At 38.7% G+C, this 25,992-nt stretch overlaps 2 protein-coding genes and 1 pseudogene across 2 annotated transcripts in view; all 3 read left to right on the top strand.

Moving 5' to 3' along the window:
* CASS4 (Cas scaffold protein family member 4) overlaps positions 1–11,699 on the top strand; it is a 63,443-nt gene extending 51,744 nt beyond the window's left edge. The window contains exons 5-7 of the mRNA XM_043980953.1: positions 3,866–5,263; positions 7,889–7,963; positions 10,577–11,699. Coding sequence (XP_043836888.1) covers positions 3,866–5,263; positions 7,889–7,963; positions 10,577–10,987 — 1,884 coding nt within the window. The 3' untranslated portion in view covers positions 10,988–11,699. The remainder of the gene's footprint in view (positions 1–3,865; positions 5,264–7,888; positions 7,964–10,576) is intronic.
* Positions 11,700–18,904: 7,205 nt separating this feature from the next.
* Positions 18,905–19,297, top strand: LOC122739657 (annotated as a pseudogene).
* A 1,723-nt stretch (positions 19,298–21,020) lies between these two features.
* The window catches only part of RTF2 (replication termination factor 2), a 75,027-nt gene continuing 70,055 nt past the window's right edge, over positions 21,021–25,992 (top strand). The window contains exon 1 of the mRNA XM_043987864.1: positions 21,021–21,176. Within this exon, the coding sequence (XP_043843799.1) occupies positions 21,108–21,176 (69 nt within the window). The 5' untranslated portion in view covers positions 21,021–21,107. The remainder of the gene's footprint in view (positions 21,177–25,992) is intronic.

The following is a 25,992-nucleotide window of genomic DNA, read 5'->3' as shown; positions in this document are numbered from 1 at the left end:
GAGAACCCGGAGTTTATTGATTAGGAGGATGACATAAATTTGTGATTCAGGAAGATTAATTTGACAACTGAATGAAGGATAGACTGGAGTGGGGAGAGACTTGAGACAGAGAAGCCACGTCTCTATGAGAGAATAATATTATTAGATAGTAGCTGACAGCCTTTAGAATTACTAATATTCGTTGATTTAATTGGTTTCTTAAGTCTGTATGTTTCAATAATATATAATTTGAAGTAAAATTCACCATAAGGTGCTTCTGCTTGTTCTGTACAACTTAAAATCGAGAAGTGGGAAGAAAGTGCTTCGTAGACATTAAGTGGAAACTATTATTATTGGTTTTTTAGACTACTGCAACCTTTTAGCCTTTGGTTCAGCATAGGCAAAAAAGCAACAAATTTGGGGATGGGGAACTGGGATCAACTCTCATTCTCACCCCTAGCATATAGGAAGTGACTAATACATGCTCTTTGATTGACATGCAGATGAAGACATACCAACTTGGGCCAGTTACAATTTCTCAGCTGATATATCTTCATCTGCACATCAATCAAGGAATGTGAATTAGTCACTTCCTATGTTCAAGGCAGGGTTTTAGGCAATGGGTATAAAAAGACAAAAAAAAAAGTCCTTGCTCTCAAGAAGCTTACATTCTAGCAGGAGAAGCAACATGTACAATTAGAAGAATACACAGGATAAATAATCTAAGTATAAGGTAGTTTGCAAGGGAGTACACTAGCATGAAGGGGGTCAAAGAAGGGCTTCATAGAGAAGGAGGTACTTATGTTACATCTTGAAGAAAGAGAAGGATTCTTTGAAGCAGAAATGAGGAGTGTATTCAAGTCATAGGGGACAGCCTGTGCAAATACAGGCAGATGGGAAATGGAGTACTACTGTTTGAAGATATAAGAGAAGTCTGGCTTTGTTGGACTCTGGAGTATGAGAAGAGTAGCAATACCCAATAATGAGGTTGAAAAGGTAGGTTGTTGCCAGGTTATGAAAGGCTTTAAAATTCACACAGAGGAGTTTATATTTTATCCTAGAAGTAACAGAGTCACCAGAGTTTACTGATTAGAGTAATGACATGGTCAGACCAGCACTTGAGGGAAATAATTTTGGTAATTACGTGGGGATGAATTGGAGTAGAGAGAGACTTGAAGCAGGGAGACCAATTAAAAGGCCATAATGGGATTAATAATATTTGTCAAGGCACTTAGGTAGTGCACTGGATAGAGCACTGGCCCTGGAGCAAGGAAGATCTGAGTTCAAATCTGTCCTCAGACACTTACTAGCTGTGTAACCTTGGGCAAGTCACTTAACTCTGATTGCCTCCCTCCCCACACCCCAACCCCAAATTAATAATAATATTTGTCCCACTACTTCACAATATTGTTGGTAAGACTGTAAAGTTCAAGGGAGATGAAGAAATAATACACAATTAGGTGGTCTGTCAGTCAACAAACATTACTATACAAAGGAACTGTGTTAAGCACTGGGAATCTAAAGAAAGGCAAAAACAATCTCTGCTGACAAGGAGCTCACATTCTATTTAGGATTTTATTTTTTCCAAATTACATGTAATAAAAACAAATTTTGACATCAATTTTTTAAAAAAACCTTTGTGTTCCAACTTCTCTTCCTCCCTCCCTCCCCACCCCATCTCCCAAGAACTAAAGCAATTCAATATAGGTTATACATGAGTAGTCATGCAAAACATCTCCACATTAGCCAGGTTGTGAAAGAAAACAGACAAAAACAAAACTTCAGATTAAGGAACTATCAAAAAAAATATGCTTCAATCTGTTTTTAGATACCATCAGTTCTTTCTCTGTAGATGGATTGCAATTTTCATAAGTCTTTTAGAGTTATCTTGGATCATTGCATTGCTGAAAATAACCAAGTCATTCACAGCAGATCATCTTACACTATTGTTGCTATTTTGTAAACAGTACATTTCACTCTGTATCAGTTCATGTAGGTCTTTCCAGATTTTTCTGATGGCATCCTGCTCATTGGGTTGGGTTTTTTTGTTTCTGATAAAGTAACTAACAAAAATAATTATGTTTCAATCTGTATTCAAATACCATCAGTTCTCTCTCTCTAGATGGATTGCATTTTTCATGAGACCTTCGAAGTTGTCTTGGAACATTGCATTGCTGAAAATAAGCGAGTCATTCACAGAAGAACATTTCACAATATTACCGTTATTTTGCAAACAGGGAGCTCACATTCTAATGGAGAAGACAAGAAGACAACATACAATGAACAATGCATGCACATGCACACAGACACACACACACAGAGACTAAGTTGGAAATAATTACAGAGTGAAGGCACTAGCATTAAAGAGAACAGGGAAAGACTTAGCAGAAAGTAGGAACATTAGCTGAGAATTGAAGGAAGCCAGGGAAGCCAGAAGGAAGAGATGAATAAGGAGAGCATTCCAGGCTTGAGGAGAGCCAGTGAAAATGCCCTCATCAGAAATAAATCAACAAAAGCTATCTATAGTAATATGAAACAATGCTCTAAATCACTATTGATTATAGAAATGCAAACTAAAATAACTCTGAGGTACCAATTTATATCTATCAGATTAGCTAATATGACAGAAAAGAAAAATGATGGATGTTGGAGAGGATGTGGGAAAACTGGGACACTAATACACTATTGGTGGAATTGCGAACTGATCTAACCAGTCAGAGCTTCCCTTGTTTCTAGGAGCAATTTAGAACTATACCCAAAGGTCTATAAAACTGTGCATACCCTTTGATTCAGCAGTACCACTGCTATAACTACCCAAAGACATCCAAAAAAAGGGGAAAGGACCTATTTGTAAAAAAAAAATATTTTAGCAGCTCTTTTTGTGGTAGCTAAGAACTGAAAATTGAGGGAATGTCCATCAATTGGGGTGTGACTAAACAAGCTATTATAAATGATTGTGATGGAATATTGTTATGCTATAAGAAATGATAAGCAGGGCGATTACAGAAAGGCCGGTAAAGACTTTTATGAACTGATGCAAAGTGAAGTGAACAGAACTAGGAGAATGGTGTGCAAAATAACAGCAATATTGTTCAATGAATGAATACAATTATGAATGACTTAGCTATTCTCAACAGTAAAATGATCCAGGATAATCCCAAAAGACTAATGATGAAGCATATTAACCATCTCTAAAGAAAGAGCTGATATTGTTTGAATACAGACTGAAGCATGCTATTTTTTAAACTTTCTTTCATTCTTTTTCTTTTTATTCAAGTCTTCTTGTACAAAATGCCCAATATAGAAATGTTTTACATGATTGTACATGTATAACCTATATTTGATTGCTTACTATCTCAGGGAGGGGGAAGGGCTTAGGAAGAGGGAGGATAGTATTTGGAACTTAAAGCTTAAAAAAAACCAAAATTTAAAAATTGTTTTAACATGTAATGGGGGGAATAAAATTTATATTAAGGGGGCAACTAGGTGGCACAGTGGATAAAGCACCAGCCCTGGATTCAGGAGGACCTGAGTTCAAATCCGGCCTCAGACACTTGACACTTGCTAGCTGTGTGACCCTGGGTAAGTCACTTAACCCTTATTGCCCTGCCAAAAGAAAAAAAAATTATATTAAGATTGAAGAAAAAAGCAGGCCAGAAGAACAATAGAGAAGGGATAAAACATCTGACAATTACCACAAAGAATTCTTCACTTATTTGCTCAAAAAACATTAAATTAGTCCCAGCTAAAGCAAAAAGAAAGAAAAGAAAAAAGAAAATGCCCTAGTCAGGAGATGGAATGTATTGCAAGACAAACAGCACAATTAGCTTTTGTTCATAGGAGGTATTCTTGCTATTAAGTTGTCATTGGGTTCTTTCTTACATAGGTTTATGATGTCCCCCCTCCAAATGCAAGAGTCGTTTCTCTAGGAGATATGCCCTGTGTTGTTTCTCCATCAACAAAATCTGTTAGAATGTGTTGTTATAATACTTTGCCCAATCCTCGGAAGCCTGGATGGATTTATGACACTCCAGTGTCTCCAGATAAAGCAGGTTTGAGACAAGCACCCCTATCAAGTTCCCCAGAACAGAAGGTTCTCTATGATATTCCACCTCCCAGGTGTACATCAACCCTGCAAAATTCACCGAATGATAAATCAAAGACACTCAAACCACAAATGAATAACCAGTGCAGAAATGTACTCCTAGTTCAGAAAAAAATCAGTGCTCCAGAAATGCCTGTATATGCATCACCACCCCCTCGAGATATACCACCCTTGAAACCTAGAATTGAATATGCTGTTCCCCCCAGTTTTCTGATTCCTCGGGTAGAACAACAGAACACAAAGCCAAATATTTATGACATTCCAAAAGGGATGTCTCCTGTCCCTCAGCTTGGGAAAGATCCTGAAAATAAAAATGATGCTTCAGAAAATTGTGTTTATCGTGTCCCCCCCTGGCTACCAATACATCCAAGATCAATATCCCCCGAGCTATCAGAACAAGATAGATTATCCATTTCCAGTGTGGACAGCAGAGCCAGTATATCTTCTTGCTCCTCAGCTTCTACTGACCCCTCGTCTATTTCCTCATCAGAAGAACCAGGTAAAGAGGTTATGTTGGACCTGGAGTTAGCCAAAGAGATGGTGACAAACCTACAGCATAGAGTAGCTAGCTCCATAGCAAGCCTAATGATCTTTGTGAGCAGTAAGTGGAGATTCAAAGAATACCTGGAAGCAAACATTGATGAAATCCATAGAGCTGCTGAGCACATCAAGGCATCACTGGGAGAGTTTCTGGATTTTGCCCGATTGCTTGGTGTGAATGCTAGCAATCTTACGGACAGTAATCTTCAAGTCAGGATAAAAAAGCAACTACAGATTATTTCTGATTCCTACAAGATTCTCCTAGAAACAAGGGAAGCTCTGAATAACTGCAATTGGTCCCTGGACATTCTTGTTACTGACAAACTTCAGAACAATCCTGATGACCTGGACAGATTTGTCATGGTGGCCCGGACAATTCCAGAAGACATAAAGCGCTTTGTCTCCATCATCATTGCAAATGGGAAGCTTCTTTTTAAACAGAACTGTGAGAAAGAAGAGACCACTCAATTCCACATGAATACAGAACATAAATTTGCAACATTTACTCAGGTTCCCAGAAGAAAAGATGTTGATTTGCACCAAGGGAATATTGCTCTTGGTAAACCAAGGGAAAGAGAATTTTCTTCTGAGCCATCAAGTAGAAATATGAGGAATGTCTGTGACCAAGATAAATCACAGGTTAGTGAAATATATTGTGTAATATGCTCTAAGAGAAGAAGAAACAGCTTGGGTGCTGATGGCTAAGTTGTATACAACTTCAAGAATCTCTTTAACAGAGAAAAGGTGTGATTTCTTATTGGTTTTGGTGGTTAGGGGGGGTTGGTGTGGGGAGAGGCAGGAATTAATACAATGTATCAGAAAATGAAATTGATAAAAAAAATGGCACTAAATTGGAAAACTTAATATGTATTCATTCATTCATGGGCTTTTTTAAAACAACTACTATGTGCAAGGCTAGTGGGAATTGGGAATCAAAGATTAAAAATGAAGCAGTCTCTAAAATAAAAAATTTTATTGGGGGGAGTTACATGTATGCAGATAATGACTTACAAAGCATATACAAACTAAGTATCTCCAGTTTTGCCTGTATATGGCTTGCATATACATAGTTTGCATGTTGTCTTCCCCCATAAGATTCAACTCCTTGAGAGAAGGGACTGTCTTTTGCCTCTTTAAGTCCCCGGTGCTTAGCATAATGCTTGGTATATGGGAGAAGCTTCATAAATATTTGCTGACTGACTGACTGACTGACTATATGTAAAGTTATTTCCTAGGGGTAGGGAGTCATTAGCACCTGGGGGAAGAGAGTAAAGAAAGTTCTCATGTAGAAGGTAGTGTGATGTTTAAAATCTTAATTGTGTGATCGCCTTAAATTAGAAGATTCAGCACCAGTCTTTGGGCATTAAACATTTATTAAAGCATACAGATATTTACAAAAAGTTCAGAAGGTTATGAAAAAGAAGTCCTAGCTAGCCTAGAGTTCCATCCTGGTTGGGTTCTTCCTGAAGTCCTCCTCTACCTTTTTATAGTTCTGGAACAGAGGCGGTCCTTACACACTGCTTCAAGGTGATTGGTTGGCGTCATCCAAATCCATTGGCTTTGAAGGTGTTCTCAAGTTGAGTTCACAGTCTAGTTTCTAAGAACAATACCTTCTTAAGGGCTAGTCAGGTGTGATTACAATCCAATTAACCTGAAGTAGGCTTGAAGCAGTCAATCACTCTCACTTGATTCAATCAGTATAGATTAATCTCCAGGTGGGTCTTTGAGTATCTGCTAAATTCCATTATTTCATCACAGTAGGATTTCAACTAAGTCATGAAAGAACCTAGAGATTCTAAGAGGTGGAGGTGAGTGGGGACTGCATTCTAGGGATGGAGAGTAGCTTGTACAAAAACACTGAGGGAGGAGATGGAATGGCATGTATTGGGAACAGGAAAATGGCTATTTTGGTGGCAGTGAAGAGTGCATGAGGGGAGTGATATATAATCATTATGGAAAGATAGGTTGGAGTCAGATCATGAAGCCATTAAATGTCAATCCGAAGAGTTTACATTCACCATAGAGGCAATAGGGAGCTCCTGATGCTTTTAAGCAGTGCAACTGGATGCTCATCTCTGTACTTTAGGAAGATCAGTCTGGCCACTGTGTGGAGGATGGATTGGAAAGGGGAGAGACTTGAAGCAAGGGGAGCATTTAGGAGGTTGTTACAATGATCCAAGAGAGAGTTAATGAGTGCATGGACTGGGGTAATGGTCTTGTAGGATGAGGGACAGGGAAAGATTTAGAGATACTTGTAAAGGTGGTTGTCAAAAGTTGGCAACAAATTAAACATGAGTTTAAGGTAAAGAAAGAGTAAAAGATTACTACAGGAGTGCCAATGTGAATAATTGAAAGGATGGTGGTGTCCTGTATGGAAATGGAGTGGTTTAGAAGGGTGGTTAGTTTGAAGGAAAGATAACAAGTTCTGTTTGGATGTGTTAAATTTGAGATGCATATAAGACACCCAGAAGTAGATATCCAATAGGCTGTTGGCAACACAGGATGGAAGTTCCGGGGAAAAATTAGAGGTAGATACATGGATCTGGGAGTTACTGTATAGAGATGACAATTGCAGCTATGGGAACTGATGAGATCATTAGGAGAGATGGTATATAACCACAGAAAAGGGCTCAGGATAGAAACTTGGGGGACATCTATATATGATAAATAACACTTTTAACATTTAGGGAAATAGCTGAACAACTATATATTTCTATGGAAAATCAAGGGAATTGCAAGTCCTTATTATTGGCCCTGAGTAAGTTAAAACAAATGTAGCCTCTGATATATTTAAATCCTAATAAAGTCCTAATCTCAATACAAAATTCATATATGTTTTTAAGAATCTTTAGATTTGGGGCAGCTAGATGGCGCAATGGATAGAGCGCCAGCCCTGGAGTCAGGAGTACCTGAGTTCAAATCCTGCCTCAGACACTTAACACTTACTAGCTGTGTGACCCTGGGCAAGTCACTTAACCCCAATTGCCTCACTAAAAAACAAAAAAAAAGAATCTTTAGATTTACACAATACAGTTTAGTGGAAGCTGAAAAGAAAGGACAAATAACTGCATCAAACTATTGATTACTTTATCAGAACAGACTGTAATTTCTCCTGTAATAGACTGCTACCTGGGTTCAGAAAGTAAAAAGAAGGAGGAACATGAGTTTGCATGAAAGGAAGTATCTCAGTCTTTAAAGAAAGAATTTAAGGAATTGTAATAGTCTTGAAATAAATGAATATTTTAAGGTATATTTGTGTTTCAGAAGACAGTGGATCTAGAAGATGTAGAGAAAACAGTTTTCAAACAAGCAGAAAAGAAAAAAGACTTTAAAACAAAGGTACAGTATGATGCTCGCTTCTTCTCAATGTTTCTGATTTTAATTTTTTATCTCTGAAGAACACTTCCTAATGCTATGAACAATCCAAGACACCAACAAAAAGATGTATTATCAGAATAAAAAAAGAAATTGTAAAAGGACCTTAGAGATCATAGAACCAGCCCAGAAAGGGACTGTAGGAATCATCTGATCCAGCTTCAACATTTTATTAATGGGGAAATGGAGGTCCAGAGAAGCAAAGGAATTTACTGAAAGTCACAGAACTGTTTAACGGTACCCTTAGGACTAGAACCTTGGCCTTCGTTTTCTTAATCCTGCTTTGCCACTATGCCACACTGCCTCAATTTTTTCAGTTTTATGTTCACTAGGTCTTAAGCCATTGAAACAGAGAGAGGTCTGCTCTGCTGATTAGGATGTTTAGGCCAATAACAAATTTTCAGCATCTCAAATCACATCTGAAATATGTTCTGTCATGTTTTTAAAAAATATATTGTTATAGGGGCAGCTAGGTGGCACAGTGGATAAAGCACCGGCCTTGGAGTCAGGAGTACCTGAGTTCAAATCTGGCCTCAGACACTTAACACTTACTAGCTGTGTGACCCTGGGCAAGTCACTTAACCCCAATTGCCTCACTAAAACAAACAAACAAACAAACAAAAAATATATTGTTATGACTAATATGGAAATAGGTTTTACAAGACTGTATGTATATCAAATTGCTTGCCTTCTCAATGAGGGGGAACAGGAGGGAGGGAGGGAAGAAAAGAATTTGGAACTCAAATCTTTTAAAATGAATGTTAAAAATTTTACATATAATTGGAAAAATATTTTTTAAAATTATTGTTATTTCAAGCTTCATCTGTCTATCAGGAGTTCTTATCCTACAGTCTGTGAACTTGGGTTTCTTTTTAATATTTTGATAATTATTTCAACATAGTTGGTTTCCTTCATAATCCTAAGTATTTTATTTTATGCATTTGAAAACATTATTCTGGGAAGGGATTCATCAGCTTTGCCAGACTACCCAAGGGGTTCACATCACACATAAAAAGGTCCAGTACTGCCCCAAATCAGAAAGTTTCTAATATCCAGATGCCATGTTCACTCAACACCATCAATTACTATTTTACTTTGGGATTAATTGTTTGGGGATATAATAGTTCATATTTGTATAGTGCTTTACAACTTACATTCATGATAATGCATTGATTGAGGTCTAGAAATTTTAATTACCTTCATTTCACAAATGAGAAAACTGAGACTGAGAGGTTGTGACATATCCACAGTCACATACCTCAAAGAATTCATTACTTTTTTTTTTTTTTTTTTTGGTGAGGCAATGAGGGTTAAGTGATTTGCCCAGGGTCACACAGCTAGTAAGTGTCAAGTGTCTAAGGTCAGATTTGAACTCAGGTCCTCCTGAATCCAGGGCCAGTGCTTTATACACCGTGCCACCTAGCTGCCCACACCTCAAAAAATTCAAACGGAGGTCTCCAGACTCTACCTACTCATGTAGTTACAACTTTATCTGATGATAACTGACATCTCCTTATACTGGTATAACACTATGAAGTTTCTGAAATGCTTCCATAGCCATTATTATCTCATTTGATCCTCAAAACTGTCCTGTGAGGTAGGAATGGTAGAGAACATTATTCTTGTTTTATGCAATGAGGAAACTGGTATCTGGGAAAGAATGGGTCTTCTGGGACAATTCATTTCCCCTCTTAGGACTTGTTTCCTCCTGTATAAGATGATAGCTTATGAACATGTAACATTAAACCCTATTTGACAGCAGTCTAGTGAAGTCTTTGGATCCCTTCTCAGGATAACATTTTAAAATAATTGAAAGAAATGCTAAATTTCAGTTAGAGTTAATGAAAATAAAGAAGTCATTTTTCCCCATTCAAGTTCATGCCACCTCCTCCCCCATCCAGGTTAAAAGCTCAAATAGAAACTGAGCCACTAAGTTGTATATTAGGAATCCTTCTGTTTGCATGATGACTTAGCAAAGCACATATTAGCATTATCTATGTCTTATTGTATTTTTTTGGTTAAGTATTTCCTAATTACATTTTACTCTGGTTCTGGGTGCCCTGCTATGGGCCTCATCCTGGCCAGTACATGTTTGATTCCTCTGTATTCAATTATCTCAGACCTTACTTAGAGAGTTGTGAAGAAACCATTTAGTAGTTAGAAATGTGAGCTGTTTCTAATGTCCTATCTACTTGACCTTCAGTCATTCAAAGTTACTATCTGCAACAATTTATGTTCTGTGGACCCTTGCAACTCTAATATTTTTTGTTCTATGGATCCTCACTACTCTGAGGTTCCATGTTCTAAAATCCCTTTAAGCACGAAATCTGTGGCCTTTCCCAGCCTTAAAATTTTATGACTGCAAGGACATGCCAAAAACTGCCCAAAATTGCATGGCTGCTATGGACCAGCCTTGTTGTTAGGAGAGTTGTACTAAAACACAAGTCTTCTGATTTCCAAGTAACTGTCCTTTTCACTATACCATACCAAGGCCTTTTACTCCTCTTGAATATAAACAAAAATTAAGAATAAAAATTGCTTTTCATTAATAGAACCATTTTCTTTCTTTCTCTCTAGAGTCTTTCTCCTACAAACCACAAACCACTGAGTAGGCAGGATCCAGAGAAGAAAATCAACCTTTCAGAACACTGTAGACTTTACTTTGGTGGGCTTCTTAAGGCCATTGGCATATTTAATACCAGCCTTAGCAATAATCAACCACCTGAAATTTTCATCACTCAGAGTAAGTTGATCATCATGATAGGCCAAAAGCTGGTGGACTCCCTCTGTCAAGAAACAAAGGAAAAAGATGTTCGCAATGAGATTCTCTGCAGCAGCAGCCAGCTCTGTGGCTTATTGAAGAATCTAGCTGTGGCCACCAAGAATGCCGTCCTCAAATACCCTAATGATGATGCAATAAGAGAACTTCAAGTGGAAGCAGAGAAGCTATGTAAATACACACAACAAATCAGAGAAACGCTAGAATGAGATCTCACTTTAGTTCTTTCTGATTTATTACTAGAGAGCCTCAGAAATCCTTGCTGGGCTGGTCTTATTATTAGCTTCTGCCCATATACTTAGGTACTGTTATCAATACCTACAGACTATGGTACCAAGTTGCTAGGAGTATACAGGACAATGGTTCCATAGCAAATCCTGGCACAAAGTGAAGCATTATTAAGTAAGGATTTTAAGCATGTCTGGGATCAGCATGTAAGGTAGTGATTTGATGCAAGTTTTTCTATAAACTTCTAGTAGGCATCTGCTGTGCACAAAGCAATGGGGAAGATAGATACAAAGTTTAGCTCTGGTTCTGGACCTCGTAGAGTTGATAGTACAGGAAACTCATTTATATAGCCTTTGAAGGCTTACAAAGTACTTCCCTCACAACAACCTTATAAGAGAAGTAAAGCACCCTTATGCCCATTTTACAGATGAGGAAACTGAAGCACAGAGGAATGAAGTAGTTTGTCCATGATGAGACAGCTAAATGAGTATAAGGGCCAGGATTAAAACCCAAGTCTTGTGACTCTAAGTCCTATGCTTGTTTTATAGAAGTCAATTTTTATATTGGTTAAAATTAATTTTAATACTCTATTTTTCTTTCTTTTTATAAAAACAAACCAGGGCCTCCCCCCCTTTAGAATTAATTTTGTTAGAAAAATACAAACTTTTTTTGTAATTGCTTGTTACACTAAGATGTCAATCTAAATATTCATATTATACCCACAAAATCCATGGATTTTCTTGTGATCTTTTGAACTTCTTATAAATTTATTTTGAATGTGCCATTTATGTTGATAGATTCATGTATTGTGCACACATTTTTATATTTCACCAGTCATCAGAGTTCTATACGTAGTATAGTGTCATTTAAATATAGTAACATTGGGGGCAGCTAGATGGCGCAGTGGTTAAAGCACCGGACCTGGATTCAGGAGGACCTGAGTTCAAATCCGGCCTCAGACATTTGACACTTACTAGCTGTGTGACCCTGGGCAAGTCATTTAACCCCCATTGCCTAAAAAAACAAACAAAAAACCCCAAAATAAATATAATAACATTTAAATAGTTGCATGAATGTTAATTACAGCATCATTATTGTCCTTTGCAGATATCTTTGTCCCATGATGGTTGCCCTCAGACATAGGTACAAAACCCATTTAGAATAACTCAAAAAAGGATGATTTTCATGTACAACATTTTAACTTCTATTTCTAGAAGATGTCCCAAAAATGAAATCAATTTGTTGTGTCTCCGTTTGTCATAATGACCTGTCTTCAAAGCCTTTGAAAGTAACCCATGTTGATACCTTTAGCCAAATGGACAGAAGTGGTACAAAAACATTCTCAAGCAATCCCCACCATCTCAAGACAGTGAAAACTCTTGTTCCATGAAACTTTGGTAAAGTTCCTTTTCAGGCTGTGGTCATATTTCCTTGAGTTCTCCAGTGTAAAAACCATGCCTTCCTTATCTATTTTGGCCACATGCATATGCAGGGAATAGTATCATGTTATGCAGATTAGCTGCTAGAGTTTTGGTGATTCTCATTTAGCTAAGTCTTCTGGAATGGGAAGAAGAATTCCTTCTTCCCATAAAGTATGTTCTATAAATTTGAACAGGGGAATTAGGGTGAAGGTACGCAATTCTTAAAACTGACATCATGTGTACATATCTTTTTGTTAGGCCTCCTGAAATTCACACTATGTGTGATATGAAAGTTCCTAAAATTAGTTTACATCTTGAATTTAATCTGCATTTTTTTAAACCAGAAAAACAAAAGTGAGTTCAAATCAAGGATCTTTATTCCCAAATACAAAATACAAACTGAAGAAGTAAAACCACAATGGAAAAATGTTCCTCTTAGCTAAATGTGTTTCCTTCCCTTTTTGAAGGGTGGAGATGGTGGGAGGAATTTTTTCAGTGTATAAATTCAGCAGGATGATCATTTCTGAAATTTTAAAAAGTGGAAGGAAAACTATTTTGAGGGGTTACAGAAACATGGTGAAAAATATTTGACCAAATACATGTGTTTATCCTTGGAAACAGCACAAAAGGGGAAAAGGAAAGCTTTTTTAGAAGCAACCAGTAATGTGAGTAATGGCAAACTCACTGGGAGAGTGGGGGCTTCTAGTGAAACTGTTAAGATCTTTGCTACTCCCACCTTTTTGTTTCATCTAAAGTTTGAATTTTGTAATGTCTTGGGACATGACTTTTTGTCCAGTGACATTAAGTCCTATTCAGATGCCTCATTGAAATAGGAAGATAACCTTTGTTTCTGAAAGGGTTACAGAGTGATAGATTTGTCAAGTCCTACCAACCTAGAACCACTCCAATATCTGTGTCATTTGAAAACATTGGGGGGAAGCCTGTCTCTGTTCTAAGTTATTGGAAAACTTAGCTGGGGTTTCTAATATGTTGCTACTTATAAATTAGAGGCTATTGCACCAGTTTTAGCAGCAAGCATTTATTATTAAATCATATCAAATGCTAGTAAAGAGTTAACCATATTTAACACAAGCTGAAAACCCCCAACATCATAGAAATAGAGCACATGGCTCCAGAGTTCAGAGGTCCTATATTACCTAGAGATAGAGAGTGAAGAGAGGGGAGGACTCATGGCTGCCTCCTTTAACGTCCCAGGCCAAGAGAGTGTAAGCCCTTTGCAGACCAGAGGAGAGGTGGCCCTTACATGCCGCTCAAAGCTAATTAGCTAGCATTATTCAAATCCATTGGTTGATGGGACCTGAGGTTGGTCCATATTAAAATGAGATATACCATGCTGAGCTCAAGGTCAGAGCTTTGCTCTGAGGGCAAAGGCTTTCAAGTAGGTGTGGTTTCTATTGTCTCTACTGAGTTAATCTGGTCTCTAATGCACCTTTGGGACTTGGCTTTGAGAAACCAGCCAGAGTTCCTGAGTGGGGGTAGGGTCACTGGGTCTTCCCCAAAACCCAATATTAATAATTATTTTCTCACAATCTTTACCAAGAAAACCCCAAATGGGGGTCACAAAGAGTCATACACAATTGAACAAATTTCTGAACTACCAAATAAAGGGCAGCTAGGTTAGCACAGTTGATACAGTGCCAGGCCTAAAATCAGGAAGACTCATCTTCCTGAGTTCAAATCTGTCTTCAGACAATCACTAGCTGTGTGACTCTGGGCAAGTCACTTAATCCTGTTTGCCTCAGTTTCTTCATCTATAGAATAAGCTGGAGAAGGAAATGGCAAACCACTCCAGTATCTTTGCCAAGAAAAGCCCAAATGGGATTACAAAAAGTCAGATATGACTGAACAAATTTCTTAACTATCCCAACCAACCTAGAAAGACCTTAAATATGCCCACTGATGTACAAATGATAGGTTTCAGATAGGTTGCTGAGTAATGAGTTATGTAACCACAACAACTATCAGAATCCAAAGACCATCTACCAAGTTGTACAAAGGTTGTAATCCTTGTTGGTTGAAGGAGGTAACTCCATAGCAAAAAATCATGGATCCTTGACTTAATAGATTAAGATGGTAATAATAGTAAGCATTTAAATACCACTTTAAGGTTTGCCAAGTCCCTTGCAAATATTATCTCATTTTATTTTTATTACAACTTTGGGAAGTAGAGTCTATTGTTATCCTCATTTTACAGATGAGGAAACTGAAGCAAGCAGAGGTTAAGTGATTTGCCCAGTGTCACACAGTAAGTTCCTGAGTCTGGATTTGAACTTAGGTCTACCTGACTCCAGGTCCAGTGCTCTATCCACTGTATCACCTAGCTGTTTCCAATAAAGTATGAAAAGAGCTATACAAGTGCTATAACAATGTCAGTTACTATTATTATCACAAAAATTATTTTGGTTATTATACTTTGTTGTTTTTTTAATCTTATTCTTAATTTTACAAACTTAGAAAGCTGAAAGAAACTTCAATGGTTATCTAGTCCAATCTGTTCATTTTACAGATGAGAATCCAGAGGCCAATAGAGTTTACATACCCATGGTTACATAGGGAACAAGTAACAGAGCCAGGATTCAAATCCAAGTCCCAATGATACTATGCTGCTTGAGTAAGCTGTCATGTCTATACACATAAAGTAATGTAGAGAATCCAGCTATTACTTCTATAATAGTTTGGTGCTACCAGAACCAGGGGGACTGTTCCCACAACAGCAACATGGTGACAGGAGAGTGGAGGTTAAGTGACTTGCCCAGGGTCACAAAGCTAGTAAGTGTCAAGTGTCAAGTGTCTGAGGCTGAACTCAGGTTATCCTGAATCCAGGGCCTGTGCTTTATCCACTGTGCCACCTAGCTTCCCCTAAAGTTCTTTTAAAAAACAAACCAAAAAACCCAAGTTTTAATCTGAAAAAATTTAGCAATGAAGAACTCTACCTTCTGCTTTGTGATTATGGGTCACTAACAAGAAATGGACCCTCTCCCTTGTTCATCATTGGCTGATTACTTAAGGGTTACCATCTAAGCTTGAAAACTAGCTAATCGCAATGCGATATTCTTTATCCTAATTTTCCATAATTATTCTTTGAGTTCTTTGCCAATAGGGAGGTGACACAAGGACATTTCTTCAATCCTCCTTTAAATGGACACAGCCTGGGAGCAGACCTGGTTGAGAACAGCGCAGGGCTACTTGAACCATGTGATCTGTCTGCCGAAGGGGAGGCTGACTGAGACCTAAGTTCTCAAACAAATCTGGAGGAGTACAATTTGAATAGTACTGATCTGGTGGTTGTGTCCTACTGAGAGGAGACTATTACTCCTTTCCTCACAATACACCAATAAAATCGCAAGTCTGGAAAAAATTCTTTAAAGAGGAATACTGGGGCAGCTAGGTGGCGCAGTAGATAGAGCATCAGTCCTGGAGTCAGGAGGACCTGAGTTAAAATCTGACCTCAGACACTTGATACTTACTAGCTGTGTGACCCTGGGCAAGTCACTTAACCCCAATTGCCTCACCAAAAAAAAAAAAAAGAGGAATACCTAAGGACCCCCACCACCTATTCTGCCCCCTGCCCCCAGAAGGAAGGAAAGAAGGAAGTACACTTCTATCTGTACTTTGAATCCTTTCATTCTCTATCTAGAGGTGGATCACATTTTATCATGAGTCCTTTGGAATTCGGTTTGGTCATTGTATAGCTGAGAGTAGCTGTCATTCACAGTTGTTCATCATACAATACTGCTCTTACTATGTAGATTATTCTTCTGCCCTTGATCACTTCGTTTTTTATCTGGTCATGTAAGTCTTCCCAGGTTTTTCTGAAAAAAGCCCTTTCGTCATTTCTTATAGCACAATAGTATTCCGTCACACTAATATATCATAACTTGATCAGCCAATTTCCAGTTGATGGGTATCCCTTAAAGTTCCAATTCTTTGCTACCACAAAAAGAGATTCTATAGATATTATATATATATATATATATATATATATATATATATATATATATATATATATATATATATATATATGCCTAGTAGTGGTATTGATGGTCAAAGAGTATGTGCAATTTAAGAGTTTGGGGCCATAGTTCCAAATTATTTTATAGAATGGTTAGACTAATTTATAATACCCCTAATAGTACATTAATATACCTATTTTCCTACATCCCTTCCAGCATTTGTCATTTTCCTTTTTTTGTCATCTTAGCCAACCTGATAGGTGTGTTGGTGCATCAGAGTTGTTTTAATTTGCATTTTTCTAATTATTAGTGATTTAGAACATTTTTTCACAGACCATTGATAAAACTGCCTAGTCATACCCTTTGAGGGAATGCCTTTTATTCTGATAAATTTGACTCAGTTCCCTATATATTTTAGATATGAGACCTTTATCAAAGAAACTTCCTGCAGAGATTTTCCCCAGTTTCCTGCTTTTCTTCTAATTTTAGCTGCATTGGTTTTGCTTGTACAAAAAACCTTAATTTTACGTAATCAAAATGATCAATTTTATTTCCCATTAACCTCTCTATCTCTTGTTTTGTCAAGAACTCTTCCCCTCTCTGACAGGTAATTTCTTCCCTACTCCACTAATTTTCTCATGATGTAATCCTTTATGTCTAAATCATGTACCCATTTTGAAATTATCTTGGTTTATGGAGTGAGATATTGGTCTATGCCTAGTTTCTGCCAGACTACTTTCCAGTTTTTCCAATAGTTTTTTTTTTAATCAAATAGCGAGTTCTTGCTCTAACAGCTGAGATCTTTGGGTTTATCAAACAATAGTTTACTATGTTCATTTGCTTCCTTATCTTGTATACCTAATCTGTTCTACTGATCAACATTTCTATTTCTTTTTTTTTTCTCCTTCTTTTTTTGCAGGGCAATGAGGGTTAAGTGACTTGCCCAGGGTCACACAGCTAATAAGTGTCAAGTGTCTGAGGCCAGATTTGAACTCAGGTCGTCCTGAATCCAGGGCTGGTGCTTTATTCACTGTGCCACCTAGCTGCCCCTACATTTCTATTTCTTACCCAGTACCAAACTGTTTTGTTTATAGCTTTGTAATAAAGTTTGAGATCTGATACTGCTAAGCTCCCTTCCTCCCAATTTTTTCATTTGTTGTCTTGATATTCTTGACCTTTTGTTCTTTCAGATGAATTTTATTGTTCTAGCTCTATAAAATAATTCTTTGGTAATTTGATTGGTATGGCACCGAATCAGGAAATTAATTTAGGTAGTATTGTCATTTTTGTTACATTGGTTCAGCCTACTCTTGAACAATTAATATTTCTCCAATTGGGGCAGTTGGGTGGTACAGTGGATAAAACACTGGTCCTAAAGTCAGGAGGATCTGAGTTCAAATCTCACCTCAGACACTTACCAGCTGTGTTACCCTGGGCAAGTCACTTAATCTCAATTGCCTTAAAAACATCTGGGGACATCTCCAATCATCCTGATGTATATCTTGCCCCTGAACCCAGATTACTCTGGAGAAGAGAGTAAAGTTGATGACCTTGCACAACCCTCCCTCACTTCAATTCATTGCAAGTCATGATATCTGTTATGATCCTCTTTAAGAATGCAGGACAGGGGCAGCTAGGTGGCACAGTGGATAGAACACTGGCCCTGGATTCAGGAGTACCTGAGTTCAAATCCAGCCTCAGACACTTGACACTTACTAGCTGTGTGACCCTGGGCAAGTCACTTAACCCCAATTGCCTCACTAAAAAAAAAAAAAATTAAAAAAAAAAAAGAATGCAGGACAGGAGGCAGCTAGGTGGCACAGTGGATAGAGCACCGGCCCTGGAGTCAGGAGTACCTGAGTTCAAATCCAGCCTCAGACACTTGACACTTACTAGCTGTATGACCCTGGGCAAGTCACTTAACCCCAATTGCCTCACTAAAAAACCCAACAAAACAAAACAAAACAAAAGAGTTAAGAACAGGGGGCAGCTAGGTGGTTCAGTGGATAGAGCACCGGCCCTGGATTCAGGAGGTCCTGAGTTAAAATCTGGCCTCAGACACTTGACACTTACTAGCTGTGTGACCTTGGGCAATTCATGTAACTCTCATTGCCCCACAAAAAAAAAAAAGAATAATGAAGGACAAACAACAAGAATTTCTCCAATTATTTAGAGATCTTTGTGTGGACTATTTTGTAATTTTGTTCACATAGTTCCTGTGTGTGTCTCTTGGCAAATAGATTCCCAGTCTTGGGAAATGAATTGTATATTGACTGTAGTTATTTTAGGTTGGCTTTCTCTTTCTATCTTTTCCTGCTTGGCTTTTTTGGTAATATACAGAAATGCTGATGTTTTCTGTGAGTTTATTTTATATCTTGCAACTTTGCTCAAGTTCATTATTTCAGTTAGTTTTTTAGTTGGCTTTCCAGGTTCTCTAGGTAAATCATATAATTCACAAAAAGTAATAGTTTTGCTCTTTCCGCCATCTTGCAATGCCGCCACCATGGTGCGCATGAATGTCCTGGCAGATGCTCTCAAAAGCATCAACAATGCAGAAAAATGAGGAAAACGCCAGGTTCTCATTAGGCCATGCTCTAAAGTAATCGTCAGGTTCTTAACTGTGATGATGAAGCACGGTTACATTGGCGAATTTGAGATCATCGATGATCATAGAGCAGGAAAAATTGTTGTGAACCTCACAGGCAGATTAAATAAGTGTGGTGTAATCAGCCCCAGATTTGATGTTCAACTGAAAGATCTGGAAAGGTGGCAGAATAATATGCTACCATCCCGTCAGTTTGGGTTCATTGTGCTTACAACCTCAGCTGGCATCATGGACCATGAGGAAGCAAGACGAAAACACACAGGAGGAAAAATCCTGGGATTCTTTTTCTAAGGATGTAAAACATACATAAAAATAAAATGTGGGGCAGCTAGGTGGCGCAGTGGATAGAGCACCAGCCCTGGATTCAGGAGGACCTGAGTTCAAATCCGACCTCAGACACTTAACACTTACTAGCTGTGTGACCCTGGGCAAGTCACTTAACCCCAATTGCCTCACCAATAAAAAACAAAAAAAAAAACCATAAAAATAAAATGCTCCAATGGACAAAAAAAAAATAGTTTTGTTTCTGCATTGCCTATGTTTATTCCTTTAATTTCTTTTTCTTGTCTTATTGCTAAAACTAGCATTTCTAGTACAGTATCGAACGGTAATGGAGATTATGGAAGTCTCTGCTTCACCTCTGATCTTATTTGGAAAGGTTTCTAGTTTATCCCCATTATAGATAATGCTTGCTTTTGGTTTTAGATAAATACTACTTATCATTTTAAATAAAGCTCCATTTATTCCTGTACTTCCTAGTTTGTTTAATAGAATGAATATCGTATTTTGTTAAGTCTTTTCTGCCTGCATTGAAATAATCATGTGATTTTTTTGTTTTGTTATTGATATGATCAGTTATACTTACAGTGTTCCTAATACTGAACCAGGCTTATATTATATTCTTGGCATAAATCCAGACTGGTTATAATGTATAATCTTTGTAATATATTGCTGTAATTTTTCTTGCCTATTGAACATTTCAAAGTAGATGTTCCAGAGAAATTTCAAATTAACCTCATTCTAAAAAAGAACTTACTATTCCCCCAAACTCCACCCCTCTTCCAAATATATCTGTTTCTGCCAAAGTCACCACCATTCTTCCAGTCTCCCAGGTTTGCTGGTTATCATTTGGATTATAGAATCTCATTGCTAAAAGGACATTAGAGATCATTAGGTACAACCCAGTTTACAGAGGAGAAAAATTGAGGCTCACAGAGGTTAGGTGACATCTTAGATAAAAGACAACAGAAGCAGAGCCATAAACAAAACCCAGATCTCTTCACTTTCTGTCTACAGTACGGATGCTCCCTATTTTCCATTTCCTGTGCACTGTCTATGATCAGCAATTTTTAGAGTTGGAGAAGACCTTCGAGATCATCTACCTTAAGGGTGCTTAACCTGAAGTTCACAGACTCCCATCAGCCTAGAGTCTACGGGAACTCGGATGGGGAAACAACAACTCTTTACTTTCACTAGTCTCTCATTGAAATTTAGCATTTCCTTAAATTATTTATTCTGAGAAGAGGTTCACAGACTTCACCGGATTGCCCAAGGGGTCCACGAAACAAGAAAGGTTAAGGACCCCTGGGCTAATCTAAACCTTTCATTTTATAGATGGGGAAACTAAGGCTCAGAAAGCGGGATGGGGTGAGCCTCAAGTTACCTAGGATCTCCCCAAGAGCGAAAGGGGCTAGCCAAGGTTCCAGGGATTAGCCCCCAGGCTGGGGGGCTCGAGAAGCTCGTGCAGGAAAGAAAGAAGTCAAAGACCAGGAAGAAAGAGAAAGTGAGGCCAGGACGGGCAAGGGCAGGGCAGAGCAGAGAGGAAAAAAGCTCAAAGACAGAGGTGGCGGAGAGCCTCCCGCCCCATCTCTCTACCGCAGATACTTCCCTCCTCCCCCAGCTGTCCAGGCGGAAGGCGCCGCATCCTGGCAACGGTCTCCATAGAAACCACTTTCGCCATCAGGTTCCGCCCTCGCTGCCAATCAGTGTCGTCATAGCAACGTAGTCTCTTGGTGTCATCTCAGTGCGCCGGAAGTTCCTTCTGCTGAGTCTGGCGACAGCTGGTAGGGCTGATTGCGGAAACGAATCGAACTGAGGAGAGATGGGCTGCGATGGGGGCACGATTCCCAAAAGGCATGAGCTGGTGAAGGGACCGAAGAAGGTGGAGAAGGTCAGAGCCGGGTACTAGTGTCAGGGAGGAGAGTCACGTGAAGTGCCGCCCCCCGGGGAAGTCTGTGGGAGGGGAAGCTCTGAAATGGGTTTGGGGACGGAGATGAATAATAACAGCAATCCCCCCCCCCTTTTTTTTTTAGTGCAAAGTAATTTTCTTGTGACAGTCCCTTCTGATTCCTCTGGGATCTCACCCTTTGGGATTATTCCAGACTTTTTGGTCTTTCCTTATGGACTGACTCCTTTCTTGGCCTATAGGCGTTCCCTTGGTTTCCTCAAACCTGAAGAACTTAACAACACTCACTTAAGTTCGCTGTTCCTTCCAGTTGCCATCGTGTATCTCTTCCTCCTTTCATAGCCAGATTCCTGGAAAGAGTCGTCTGTAGTTGTTGCCTCAGCTTCCTCACTTACCCCCTTATTTCTCAATCCTCTTATAAATATGGCATTTAACCCCACAGTCACTAACTATATTGGAACTTCTTTCTCAAAAGTCACCAGTGATTTCTTAATAACTAAATTCAAAAGCTTTTTTTTTCCCTCAGTACTCATCTTATTTGATCTCTTGTTGTTTTTGACACTATTGACCACTGTCTTCTTGGATACTGTCTCCTAGGTTTTCTTTTATAATCCTCTCTACTGTGTGTGTGCCCTTCCTACTTGTCTTTTCTTCCTGGTCTACTTTTAAGGATCATCATTTGCTGTCAAAGTGGATGTCCTTCATTCAAGTCTCTATACTAGACCCCTGTCTCTTCCCTGGGCCTTTTAATTTTCTATTAGTATCTCTTAGTGACCTCATCTTTTATGGATTCAGTTTTCTCTCTGCTTATGATTGCCAAATTTGCATATACAGCTTTAATTTCAGCCCCACATAATAATAGCTAATGTTTATATAGTGCTTACTATGTGCCAGGCACTGTGGTAAGCACTTTATAATTATTATCTCATGTCACCTCACAACAACCCTTTTTTACATCCCTTTTTTACAGATGAAGAAACTGAAGTATGCAAAAGGTTAAGTGACTTGCCTAGGGTCACACAGCTAGTAAGTGTCTGAGACCACATTTGAATTCAGGTCTTTCTGATTCCAAGCCCCATGCTCTCTCCACTTTGTCACCAGCTGTCTCTTACACTCACACTCCCACCCATACCTCTAGTTACCTTCTGAATATCTCCATTTGGGAGTCCTGTACACATCTCAGATGTGCAATTTCCAAGTTGAAACTCCTTTCTTTCCCTCTAAACATTCCCCTCTCTGGACTTACCTATTTTTGATAAGAACACTGAAATCCTCTGAAATTATCAGTTGTCATATGCTTCAGTTTATCCTTTACTTTTCCTCTCCCTTAAATCCCATGTCCAGTTTTTTTTGCAATCTTGTTGCTTCTTTGTCTATATCCTTTGTACCTGCCCTCTTCTGCTCTACTCCGAGCCTTAATTCAGACCCATATCAGGTTTTTGTTGTTGTTGTTGTTGTTGTTGTTTTGTTTTGCGGGGCAATGGGGGTTAAGTGACTTGCCCAGGGTCACACAGCTGGTAAGTGTCAAGTGTCTGAGGCCGGATTTGAACTCAGGTACTCCTGAATCCAGGGCCAATGCTTTATCCACTGTGCTACCTAGCCGCCCCGCCCCCCCCCCATATCACTTTTTGGTGAAATTTTGTAATAAATTCCTAACTGGTCACTTTATCTTCACTTGTCTCCCCTCTCTAATCAGTTCTCTACATAGCTGCCAAATAATCCTACTAAGGCACAGATATGACCGAACCGTTTTCCCATTCAAGATTATCAGTGGCTCACTATTGCTTTCACAATTAAATACAAACACTGGAACCTGGCGTTAATTTACCTCCACAATCTGGCCCTGACCTACCTTTCTAGTCTTATTTTACAGTATTCCCCTTCAAACACTGTTTGATCCAGAGTGGGCTACCACCTGTTCCCCAAACTTGACCTTCCATCTACTCCTTCCTTGTAGTTGTATAAGTCATTCCCCATGCTTGGAAGTGTCTTTTGTTTCTGTCTTTGAGAGCCTTGACTTTCCTTCAAGGCTCAACTCAGACACGACCTCTTCTTTGAAGCTTTCTTTGTTCTCCCTCACTAATTGCTAGTATTCTCCATATTCAAATGACCTTGTATTATCTGTGTACATGATGCTAAGAGTGAAAGCTCAAAAGCAAGGACTGGGTTTTTTGTTGTTGTTTTTATATACCTACCACAGTTCCTTGCACATAGTAAGGGTCCAGTAAATGTTTGTTGAATGCCCCTGTGATATAGATAATGATAACATTACCACTCCCATTTTACATAAAAGAAACTGAGATTCACAGAGGTTTAATGATTTTCCCATGATATTACAACTAGAAGTATCAGTCAGCATTTTCAATTCAGTCACTTGTGCTCAGTAATAAAGATAGAAAGATGAAAAATTACATGAGCCCTATTCTGAAGGAGATTCCACTGGGGATATGAGCAAGTACAAAAATAACTGATACATGATAGAGTGAGGTTAGTGCAAAGGAGAAGCCCATGTATGGATACAGTATAGCGTATTTTGTCTAGAAGAAACCTATAACAATTTCATAATCCACAGATACTTAAAGAGGATACTGGGGCAGCTAGGTGGCGAGCACCGGCCCTGGAGTCAGGAGTACCTGAGTTCAAATCCGGCCTCAGACACTTGACACTTACTAGCTGTGTGACCCTGGGCAAGTTACTTAACTCTCATTGCCCCACAAGGGGGAAAAAAAATAATAGGGAGGGAGATTGACATTGGGGCATGGGGTTTATATAGCTTCTTTCTGCATGTTTAGAAATATTAGGTTATGGAAAGACATGTATGAACTGATGTATAGTGAAGTGAACAGAACCAGGAGAACATTGTGCACAGAGACAGCAATATTGTTTGATGGAGAACTATGAATGACTTGACTATTCTCAACAATACAATGATCCAAGACAATCCCAAAGGACTATCGATGAAATATAATATCTACCTTCAAAGAAAGAACTGATATTGATGGGACACGGACTGAAGCATGCTATTTTTCACTTTCATTTTTTTTCCTTTATTCAAGTTTTCTTGTACAAAATGACTAATATGGTAATGTTTTGGCCATATGGACATAATCGTACATGTATAACCCATATCTGATTGCTTGCCCCCTCAGGGAGCGGGGAGGGGAGAGAGGGAAGGAGGGATAAAAATTGGAACCCCAAACTATAATTTAAAATGTTTATTACTTTAAAAGAAAAAGGAAAAAATTCCCAGGACCAAATGGATTCACGAGTAGATTCTACCAAATTTTGAAAGAACAATAAATTCTAATAATATATATATACATGTATATATAAAGAAATATCAGGATAGCTATATGAGTTCAATATTCAGGATTTTATATTTGTGTATTTATATATTTGTAGTACTTTGGTTTACAACTCATTGGCACCCTTATCTAAATTTAATGGCATGTTGTTCCCCCTGATTGACAGATTATATGATACATTTATTTTAATTAAATTGATAGTATTATTTTGTGGGGAGGGGGGTTGTGAGGCAATTGGGGTTAAGTGACTTGCCCAGGGTCACACAGCTAATAAGTGTCAAGTGTCTGAGGTCATATTTGAACTCAGGTCCTCCTGAATGCAGGGCTGGTGCTCTATCCATTGCACCACCTAGCTGCCCCTATTTTGTGTTTTTAATAGATGCTTAGAAGAGTTATGCTGAAAGCAAATGGTAATATTTATTCTCAGATAATCTTTAAAATCTGCTATTCTTTTTACTTTTTTTTTGTGAGGCAGTGAGGGTGAAGTGACTTGCCCAGGGTCACACAGCTAATAAGTGTAAAGTGTCTGAGAACAGATTCGAACTCAGGTTCTCCTGAATCCAGGACTGGTGTTTTATCCACTGCGCCATCTAGCTGTCCCCCATTTTTTGCATACTTTATTGTTTACCCCATTTTCTGAACTATTTATAGGAACATAAATTTAGCACTAGAAGGGATCCTGTGCCATTTAGACTGATTCTCTCATTCTAGGAAGCTAAGGTGAAGAGAAAGTAAAATTCTAGGCTGTCCCCTGTGCAAAGGAGTAGCTTGACATAAAGATTTTCCCCCTTTACCACTACTTTACTACTACTATAGTTTTGGTGAAAGGCGATAAAGATTTGAACTAGGGTAGTAGCTTTGTTATGGGAAGAATGGGATAATGTGAGAGCTGTTTTGGAGTTTCTTAAACAAGATTTGGCAAGTGATTGGATGTATCAGATGAATGTGAGTGAAGAGTTGAAGATAACCTCAGAAACTAGTCGGCATATTAGATGGATGTAATGTTTAAAGTTATACATGGTCAGGGGCAGCTGGGTGGCTCAGTGGAGAAAGCACTGGTCCTGGATTCAGGAAGATCTGAGTTCGAATCCGGCCTCAAACACTTGACACTTAATAGCTGTTTGACCTCGGGCAAGTCACTTAACCCTCACTGCCCCACCCCCCAAAAATTATATGTGGTGGCCTTATTTCTATCCCAAGTTTAAGGAAAATTTGCTGGGGTTTCTAATATGTTACTACTTATAAATTAGAAGCTTTAGCACCAGAGTAGGGGCATTAAGCATTTATTAAAGCATTTTAGGTATTAGTAAAGATAGAGCATATTGCCCTAAAAGTTAGGAAAGCCTAGCTAGCCTAGAGGAGAGAACAGAGCTCAGACTGGCCTTCCAGCCTAGAGGAAAAATAAAACTCAGCCTGGCCTGCTTCTTCCTCCAAGTCCTCTGCCACCAAGAGTGCCTGAGAGAGAGTAACTGAGCATGGAAGCTCCCTCTGGGTCC

The sequence above is a fragment of the Dromiciops gliroides genome, chromosome 2 (genome assembly GCF_019393635.1).
Source record: "Dromiciops gliroides isolate mDroGli1 chromosome 2, mDroGli1.pri, whole genome shotgun sequence".
Classification (NCBI taxonomy): Eukaryota; Metazoa; Chordata; class Mammalia; order Microbiotheria; family Microbiotheriidae; genus Dromiciops; species Dromiciops gliroides.
Note: the sequence above shows the minus strand (reverse complement) of the source record. Positions and strands in the feature narration are given on the sequence as shown.